Raw genomic sequence first — 10,185 nt, 5'->3', positions numbered from 1 at the left:
GACATATCCAAGCCTCTAATCACCACCATAGCCCCATCTACATATTATTCATTATATGGGAAAAAAATCATTTTTTGTGTTTTTTTTTTTATAAAAAATGACATACTTCAAATACATAAACTGGCATTTAAAGGGTTAAAATCCTGAAAATGATTGAATGTTTGGTGGTTTTGATTAGGTAAGAAGTTGTTTAAGTGATTCATGAAAAAAAAGCAGAAAAAAATATTGATATATGATGATTTAATAACAGTTTTTGTGTGCGTGGACATTTTTGCCTCGAAGGTGTCCAGAGGGTACAAAATTAATCATTTAAGTATAAAAGACATGTAAGAGTAAAAAGCACTGGATTTAAAAAATTTGACTGAAAAGAAGGATTCCTACAAAATTTCATGCCATAAGAAGTAACACAGCAAAAATGATCACAAAATGAAAAAAAAAACTTGAGAAAAATGTACAAAAATGACCGAAGAGGGCATGAGGGTTAAAGGTCCAGTGTGTAACATGTTTAATTGTTTATTATCAAAATATTTGTTGCCCGTTCACAAACTTCATGAACCTTTTCATGAATATTTACCACCACCATCAATTCCAAGTATTCCTTTTGGCTTGAAATTTTACATTGGCATTTGCATGAACTGGGGTAGACGCTCCATATTCATGCGCCATCTTTAAATATGTTAGCCGGTAAGGGACATACAGGACATACTGCTCCGCCTTTTGTGTTTTCGCTGTCACGTGATAAACTCACAGGTGCTGCTAATGCTGCTAACGGGTATTGTAGCTTCCTGGGCCCGGCAAGTTTGAAGAAGGAAATATGGAGGACCACACGTATTCAAAATCCAAATTTCAGGAACAGGAGTCTTCTTCTTCGCCCAGAAAAAGGATATTGAAAAGAGCAAGAGACCGGCTTTTTGAAGTGTGAAGGCTACGGTAGCTGTAATACATACTTTGCACTGTGTGGTGCGAGAGAGTTGATTCCGATATATGATCTCAACGCTAGATAGGAGAAATTCCTACACATTGGACCTTTTAAGCTGTGTTGTGTGTAAATAGCTTTAACCTGTGAGCAGAATACTGTAGGCCTTGAATGCTCAATCTGATATGCCAAGCATATGAGCAACAGTGTGTAAGCCATGTATTTGATACATGCATTGATGCTTTTTGATGTGAACATACACTTCTTTAATGTTTTTGGTCTTTTCAGTATTTAATAATATCTATGGAAAGTTTTGTAATAATATATTGCATAGGCATGGGCCTATAAGATTATGATGGTATGATAACCTTCAGCAAAAATCACAGAATTGCAGTATTACAGCTTTAAAATGTATTATTTTTAAATGTCTGGGTAATGTCTTTTTTCCATTGAACACAAAGTATTTTATTTTGAAACGCACTGTACACTGGCAGGGAAAGGGATGCACCGATGTGAAAATTGTGGCCGATACCGATAACCGATATTAATATTGCTGTTATGGCCGATACCGATATTTACCGATGTCGATATCTCTGTAGAGAAAACACATTTTTATGATAATCAAATAAGGAACTATTTACCAAAACGCATTGTTTTTACTTTTGTGATTTATTTTAAGAAATCACTAATATTGGGCACCTTTACCTGTGTGCAAAATATGACTGTCATTAGATTTTCAGAAGAAAAAATAAATATTTATATAAAAATAAATTCACACTATGAATAAGCCAACCAGGCAAGAGTATTCACAATAAACATCTAACTCACTTGAGACCAAGTCACTGTATTCTGTGAACATTGTACAACAGTTCAAAACTTTAAAGTACAGTAGTAGGCCTTAAATGGCCAAAGCCAAAAGTATTGAAAAAGGTAAAATGTGAAAATGGAGCCAGAACAAACTGGACTGAACAGACACTGGCTTTTACAGTCTTCTGAACTGTAAGTACAGTAACTGCCAAGTACTTTAGGGTTAGGCCTAACCCTCAAAACTATAGAAATCTGTGCCTTCTAGGCCGAGATAAGCCAGAAAATGTGTTTTTGGCTCATATGGATGAAAGACACCAAATCCCAGAATACACTTGCTTCGCTGCTTAGACTCCACTCCCAAGCCATGCCTACCGTTTACAGACCGACAGTGAGGCAGCATTCAACTCAACCCAAATGTGTTTTATTGTCATTTCAACCATATACACGAAACATTTCAACGTGGCTCTAATGGTTACACATTTAAAATATATAAAAACGACATACGAAACAGGTGTTTACAGTCCACCAAGCGCTAATGCTAGTATGCGTTAGCTGAACTTTACGTGTGTGTGCAATAGCTAAATGTAGCCGATTATAATAATTATATTATAATTATAACACAGTTGTAAATTTGCGTGAAATGTATAATGGTCGGCATTTACTAGTCACAAACTTCCCCAGCAGTTAGCATTTAGTTGGATACAAGCAGCTAATTAAAGCCCGTGTTAACACAGCCCATCTCCACTCTTACCCGGCAACATGTTTCCACAACAAGAAAAACAGCAGTCTCTGAACTCGCGATGGGAGTTTCGTTGAAGTTGGATGTAGTCCAGTTTGGACACAACTGACACTTGCAAGCAGCATTGATGGAACAGGTGGCTGTCTAGCGTTAGCTTTCCACCTAGCTAGGTTAGCTATACTCCAGCCCCCGTTTGCGTTTCACCGCTGAGAATGTCCCCCCATGATCGCTCTGATTCAGCCGCTGCCCGCTCCGGCCGTCGCTGCTGCCTGCTCCAGCCACTGCCCACTCCAGCCACTGCCCTCTCCGGCTGCCGCTGCCGCCCGCTGGACAAAACAAACATCCCCGCCCCCAGACTCGCTGCTGCTGCTTCTTCTTCTGATTTCGGCAGTATAGACGCTGTTGAGCGTATTACTGCCCTCCACAGGTCAGATTTAGATCTAAATTCTCACACACACGTCAAATACACAGGAATGATTCACATCGGCCCTATTCATCGGCCCTATTTTGACATTAGAACGATACCGACGTGTAAAAAAATGACCATATCAGCTAGGGCTGAACGATTTTTGAAAATAATCTAATTGCGATTTATTTAAAAAATATTGCGATTGCGATTCGATATGCGATTATTTTTTAAGCTCTTTGTCTTCTGTATTAGTCAACAAAAACTAGCAATAAATCATTGTATAGTATGAACTTCACAAGATTAGATAGATTAAACAAGCTGTTCTTTCCTGGAGGCCAGGCCTGTATGTGATGGTGAAATTAGGTGATGCGTGAATTTATATGAATGACCTCTTTTATTTAACTACTTCAATCCCAGTAGTATATTGAGCACTGACCAAGCCTGGTGGAAACATTCATATGAAAGTCAGAAATAAATCACACTAAAGTGCAGATTGCAGAAATATAAAAACAAATGTGGCTTTACAACACTTAGTAGTATTTAGATTATTTAATTATTATTTACATAGACATATGTAAACATGTGGATTGCATTTTTTAAACACTGTCTTTGAACTTTACTAGACAGTTAAATAAGTAAAATATATACATCGGTGTATTTTCTTTAACAGCGCACAGAGAGGAGCTGCCTCCAGCCCCTCCCTCCCTCATGAAGTTGCGTGCCGTGTGCATGACAGCGTCAACGACGCTGCACTAGCTCAGAGAGGCTATCGTTACGTTAGTAGTAGCATGCAGGTGTTGCCGTGGGATTAGCTAACTGTACTAATAAAACCGTTGAAACACCGTGGCCACGCTGCTGTGACAGCTCCCCGAACGTCATTTATCAGAGTCTGGTTGTTACCCCTCTCCGCGGCAGTCTCCTCCGCTCCATATCTTTATAATGGAGCTAACCGGAGCTAACCGCTAATCAGAGCTAATCGTTGCTAACCGAGCCTTCAGTTCTGCGTGCCTGTATTCATTAACTGCATGTGTGGACTGGAGCCGGATAAAACCCCCTACAAGTTTTAAACTACAACTCAGAGTTGTTTGAATGACAGAAATCTGCTCAAGGTACGGCGTACCGTTAGCGTGCTAAGTTGATGCTTTCTCTGCGGACTACGGAGTGCGGACTGATTTGCTCTCGTGAGTCACGTGACCAAATCGCAGCCTTTGCGATTAGGAAATCGCGTTTTAACATATCGCAATATTATCGCAAATGCAATTAATCGTTCAGCCCTAATATCAGCCGATATTATATCGGCGGCCGATATATCGTGCACCACTATAAACTACACTTTCTTTCCTTGATGACTCATAAAAAAACAGCTCATACCGCAGGAACGGTATGACGAAAAACTTTAGTGGTTTTGAAACCGTGACTTTTTTCAAACCGCGATATATCTTGAACTACTACCCATAGAATTGCACATACTTTTTGTATGCAGAGAATATTACATAAGAAAGTAGTGGATTTTAAGTAGTGGATTTTAAGCCCTGCTTCTCAGTGAATCCACTGTTACATTTTCTTGCACGCAAAATGTTGCATTTATATATAAATAACTTAAACAGTGAAACGGTTAGCCTTAACAAATCACCAGTAAAAACACCTGAATAACTGTTTTAACTGTGACTTCACATAAACACTGCCCTTTCTAGCAGTCTCTAGGTAGATAATACTCTTGTCCGTATCTTGTTTGTCCAGGTTATTTTATTGGTTCTTCTCAGTAAACCTAGCTTTTAAATAATCAGTAACCACAACCAGCAGATATATGTGAAGAAAAAAAAGTTCTATATTCTAGTCTAAGAAGTGGTGGACTAAAAGTTTAACCACTTCAAAATGCTGGTAAGTAGGGCGCCTGGGTAGCTCACCTGGTAGAGCACACACCCATATGCAGAGGCTCAGTCCTTGCCGCAGCAGCTGTGGGTTCGGTTCCTACCTGCAACCCTTTGCTGCATGTCATTCCCCCTCTCTCTCTTTTCATACCTAAGCTGTCCTATGAAATAAAGGCCTATAATGCCCAAAAAAAAAAAAAATGCTGATAAGTAAAGCTAAGCACGTCAAAATACACCCTTTGACCTTTCTCTTTAAAGTTTAAGAAAAATTCAAACAAAATTCAATCTTAATGCCCATAGGTATTTATTCACAATGCTTTTTAATACAATTGTTTTAATTCTAATGTGCAAGACATATCTTTGGAGTCACCTACGTTTTTAGACTGATGAAATGTTATCTACAGTAGTTTCAAGAACAATTTAATGCGGTTAACTGTAGGGACATTGATATTTCCGCCTTGTTAAATGTCTAGTAGACATTTCACAATCCTAGCAAGCATAGTTGTTTAAAGTAAAATATGGTATGATTCAGTTAATTAAATCAATCAATAAATTCTCCATCCATTAAGATTCCCCCTGTTCATTCAATCATTCAGTACATTCTTAGTTGCCATACAATATACAACATACAACAACAAACATAATTTCTAATTTTTGTAAAATAAGACCTCCTACAGTCTCAATTGTTCATTAAAGCCAGTTATTGCCATCTACATTGATACTCTCATTTCACTTGGTCGTGCAAATGAAAATGCCATCAACCCTCTGCCCAGGATACATTGAATGCCCCGGTACATTCTGCTGGTATTTACATCACACAGTTATAACAGACCCAGAGTTCTCTTCCTCTGCATTCACTACCAGTTTATTAGTGTCGACTAGATCAGACTGGGACTGCTCATTGTTGAAGAAAAGTGGGTTGTCAAAGGTAGATAACCTTTCAGGAATAGGTAAGTGGAGGCCAGACTTCTTGAAGAGAAACAAGGCGATGACAGCCCCTATGGCAATCACAGTAATGGCCAGCACAACTGCCATAGTGATGTGGCCACGGCTTTGAGGATCCACCATAGAATTTACTGCACAGATTCAACACGTAGACAATGAGCCAGAAGAACAAATGTATAATTATGAGTCAATTAAAAAGGATAAGGAGATATAACTTACCAACAGTTATCTCTGGCACTTGTCGCAATACTAGAAAGATAACAAAAGGCGTATCATTTCAGCATAATTTGATTGATATTATATTTTACAATCAATTTATGAATATATTTTTGATTTAATTTGTTGATTTAACTAGGGCTGGGCAATATATCAATATTAATTCGATATATGAGGCTCGATATCGTCTTAAATTTTGGATATCGCAATGACACAAATGTTGTCTTTTCCTGATTTTCAAAGGCTGCATTACAGTAAAGTGATGTAATTTTCTAAACTTACCAGACTGTTCTAGCTGTTCTATTATTTGCCTGTTCTAGGGCTGTGATGGTATGGATTTTTTCACCGCAATATGGCGGTCAACCGCAACCCCCTGTTACAAGAGTAGCGTAAGTTAGAGCGAGATTGGCAAGGTGCGTTGAGTGAGTGATGTCAGTGTCTATGTGCAGTGTTGGAAATTAACATTTTGACTCGCTGGCCAAGTTGGTGGGTCGATAAAAAAATCCACTATTCAAACATATTTTTTACTGGACAAAATATTAAATCGTGTTTTTTTTTTTTAAAATATACATCACAAAACTGCTGGTAGCGATGTTACTGATTAACTGTTCTCTCGCCTTTACTCACGTCATCATAATATCCACGTTATTGATGATTATTTAATGAACAATTTTATTGTGTAATTATTTAGCAAAAGCACCAATAGTCAACCCTACAATATTGCCGCAATATCAGTATTGATATCTTTGGTCAAAAATATCGTGATATTTGATTTTCTCCATATCACCCAGCTCTAGTTTCAACACTATGTGTTAACTATTCCCTGTTATTGTAAAGGCATAAAGTTAGTATGATGATCTCACCTTTTGGTGTTTTGCAAACATATCCTCTGTCATACCAGTGGTTGCCTGTCAACCATTTCCCATATGTATTTTCAATCAAACCATAACTGTTACCATCAGGTTGACCTTCACGCCAGTTAGTGTAGTCCATGGTGGTTTTATCCAACCACTTCCAAATTCCTGGGGACAAATTTGAAATTCAGTATTTTCCTCTCTACAGTTTCTTTTTGTGCACTAGATTAAGCGTTTTTTTTTAATATCAGGGGCCGGTGTAGGTTGTTCTCTGCGGTGCAAGGCGGTAAAGCAGCAGACATGGAGCGGACATTTTCTTGAACGCTAACCAGGAGTGAAAACTAAAGATAACAAATGAGGACAGCGAGCAAATGTATCAGGGACACACAGATGTTGGATATTTTCTATTTTTGCACTTTCATTATGGCGTTTCATTGTGGTGAGTAGGCTGTTTTGAATTTCAGTTTGCACTGTTTATAGACTATTTTTGGTTTACACATGCCATCTGAGGAAACTGTGTTAATTATTTGTGTCCTTATGACAGCTCATTCCGATGTGTCAGCCACTGCTGTTTTTCAATAAACAAATTACATTCATAAACTTTTTTTTTTTTTTTTTTACCAAAAATACACTGAACTGTACAGAAAACCAAAACTTTTTTTGAACAGTGACTCCCCCAGTTAGCAGATGGTTGCCTAACAGCAAACGCAGAGCAACATTAGCATTTATATATTTGTTTCTGGCTACCTGATGAATAAAAATCCAGTGTTTAGACTCCTTGTAACCCTGTTTTGACTGAGGGAAATGTATTACTCCTTATCTTTTTAATGCTCCACTATGTTCACCACCAGGTTTATCAGAGCATTTTTGCTGCAGCTGTAAATAAGGTTGGTTAAAGTGGTGTTGGGGCCAGAAAATCCAAACAAGCTGAAAGCTGCTAAAACACTGTAGAGCTGAGGGCAACTGCAGGGCTGGGGGATATTTCATCACAGGTGTGGCACCATGAGCGGCGCCTTTCACATTAAGCGTAGTAATTTGATCCATATTTGAAATAAAGTCGTGATTTGTGTATATATATATATATGTGTGTGTGTGTGTGTATATATATATATATATATATATATATATATATATATATATATATATATATATATATATATATATATATATATATATATATATATATATATAAAAATATATATATATATATATATATATTAGGGCTGGGTATTGGCAAATATCTGGCGATATGATACATTTCACGATACATGGGTCACGATTCAATATATTGCAATATATTTCGATACTGTGCGTAAGGCGATATATTGGGAAGTGTAATTTTAGAAAAAATTTAATAAAAAAAAAGACAATGTTCATAAAAGTCAAAGAAGTTTACTTTAGGTAAACAATTCAGTACACAGAAAATCAAACTGCCAGTTTGGGATTGTGGTTCACAGGTTCTTAGTGAGCAAATTTGTATATGCACTGTTAGGCATATAAGGACATATACATATAAGGACTCTAGTGGTGTGTCTCAGCATAGCCATCTAGTGGTAGGGGGTTTAAACACAACATAAAACATGAACCACTGTCTTACATGAATATTTTTGAACGTAAAAAATAAAATCGATACAGTATTGCAAAATAAAATATGGTGATACTCAAGTGTATCGATTTTTTTCTTACACCCCTAAAATATATATATATATATATATATATATATATATATATATATATATATATATATATATATATATATATATATATATATATATATATATATATATATATATATATATATATATATAAAAATTATCCATTTGTTGTTGACCAAACATAGTTTGTATGCCTTTTTTATTATTGCAGAAATAAATAATAAAGATACAGTAATTTTGTAACCACTTTGTTTCAGAGCTTCTGTTGTACAAGGATAATTTCCTTTTTATATGTTCAAGTGTAGCTTAATGTTTCTTTTCATGAAAGAGCAGACAATGTGACTGTACCTGTGTGAGTCTTATACAAGCCGATCCAGAACGAGGATTGGCCGTCTTGAAAAACTTTAATATTGCTCTCAATGAATTCTTGCTCAGAAGGATCTTCAATGCTGGCGAGATTTCCACCTTTACAAACAAACAAACAAACAAACAAACAAACAAACAAACAAACAAACAAACGAGCAAACAAAAACAGTAGGTATTTAGTTAAAGCTAAACACAGCTCAGTGATTAAGAATATGTATTAGACCATCCAAAGGAAATCCTTACCATGTCTTACACAGTTAGCAGATGCATCTGGCCACTTAGTCCTATCTTGGATAATAAGGTAACAATAATGCCTAAATGGTAGCCAGGTGTTCATCTGGCTAAAGTGTCTAGGTGGTTCTGGGTCTTCAGGGCAATATCCTGGGAAATCGCTTGACTCTGTTGGTGCCACATCTTTGAATGAGAGAGACATTGATGACACTGGGATTAACTACTTCCTGTATAGTACATGATTTCAAATCCAGTGCACTGAAAAAAGCACCTACTGTATGTGTCAATATTATAGAGTGAAAGAAGTACGTCACAGTTGTAATAATGTTCCAAACAAGTAAACACAGGATGTATGTGGAAATGAACAGTAACATTTAGGAATGAGTCACACATGAATTTATTAACATTTACATGAGCCTTACCTGTAGACTTCATGCAAATGCTGGCCATTTTCTGTCCGCAGTCAGAAGTCTTCCATTTTCCATTCACATTTACGAACACACAAGGTTGGTACATTGGTTCCCGTCTATCCCAATTGGTTAAGGTGAGACGCCAGCCGTTAATATATCGGAAATATCCACCAGTCTGAAAGCAAAGATTGATCAAACTGCATTCAGCATCAGTAATTCAAAATATAGTCAAGTAATTTTTTTAAGGAAATATTTATATAGTTAAGTATGAACTCTCACAGCCCTCCCCCTTTGTTTTGTTCTTACAATTAGCAAGTCTCCAACATTGCTGAAAAGTCAGTTAAGAAAAGGGGACAGTGCTTTTGCTGTGGCAGTTCCTAAACTGGAATGATCTGCCTCTTCCCATTAGACAGGCGTCTGTTGTTTTATTTGTATTTTAGGATTGTGTGAGTTATGTATTGTATGTATTTGATTGATTCCTCTGTACAGCACTTTGGTCAACATTGGTTGTTTTAAAGTCTTGAGTTAAGTGTCATTCTCACGTTAAACGCAACACGCAGGGAGAGGAGACGGTACCATTAATGTCACCGGCTAGTTTAACCTTAAGCAGCTGTGTTTTGTTGTTTAACAAGCCCAGGTTAACTTTAGTGTTTGTAACACTATACACAGCCATATAGTCTAGCCTATCTAACTGCTTGAACCCAGGTATGTGCAGAATGGGTATTAAGGAAAAGTCAGGGCAGGAGGGAAACCGCAATAACAATGA

The 10,185-nt window shown here is 37.0% G+C and overlaps 1 protein-coding gene and 1 long non-coding RNA gene across 6 annotated transcripts in view; one reads left to right on the top strand and one right to left on the bottom strand.

The window, feature by feature from the left end:
• The window catches only part of LOC120568774, a 69,674-nt gene that overhangs the window by 5,885 nt on the left and 53,604 nt on the right, over positions 1 to 10,185 (top strand). The window contains exon 3 of one of the 4 annotated variants that reach the window (XR_005640782.1): positions 7,009 to 7,090. The exons of the other annotated variants lie outside the window; for them this stretch is intronic. This is a non-coding gene — a long non-coding RNA (uncharacterized LOC120568774). Of the gene's footprint in view, positions 1 to 7,008; positions 7,091 to 10,185 lie in introns of those variants that run through there. 4 annotated transcript variants of the gene reach the window in all.
• The window catches only part of LOC120568752 (macrophage mannose receptor 1-like), a 36,992-nt gene continuing 31,829 nt past the window's right edge, over positions 5,023 to 10,185 (bottom strand). For both annotated transcript variants that reach the window (XM_039816438.1, XM_039816439.1), the window contains 6 exons: positions 9,432 to 9,594; positions 9,022 to 9,192; positions 8,761 to 8,877; positions 6,767 to 6,925; positions 5,907 to 5,936; positions 5,023 to 5,818 (listed from right to left, as the gene is read on the bottom strand). In XM_039816438.1, the coding sequence (XP_039672372.1) occupies positions 5,556 to 5,818; positions 5,907 to 5,936; positions 6,767 to 6,925; positions 8,761 to 8,877; positions 9,022 to 9,192; positions 9,432 to 9,594 (903 nt within the window). In that variant the 3' untranslated portion in view covers positions 5,023 to 5,555. The remainder of the gene's footprint in view (positions 5,819 to 5,906; positions 5,937 to 6,766; positions 6,926 to 8,760; positions 8,878 to 9,021; positions 9,193 to 9,431; positions 9,595 to 10,185) is intronic.

This window comes from Perca fluviatilis, chromosome 11 (assembly GCF_010015445.1).
Source record: "Perca fluviatilis chromosome 11, GENO_Pfluv_1.0, whole genome shotgun sequence".
NCBI lineage: Eukaryota > Metazoa > Chordata > Actinopteri > Perciformes > Percidae > Perca > Perca fluviatilis.
Note: the sequence above shows the minus strand (reverse complement) of the source record. Positions and strands in the feature narration are given on the sequence as shown.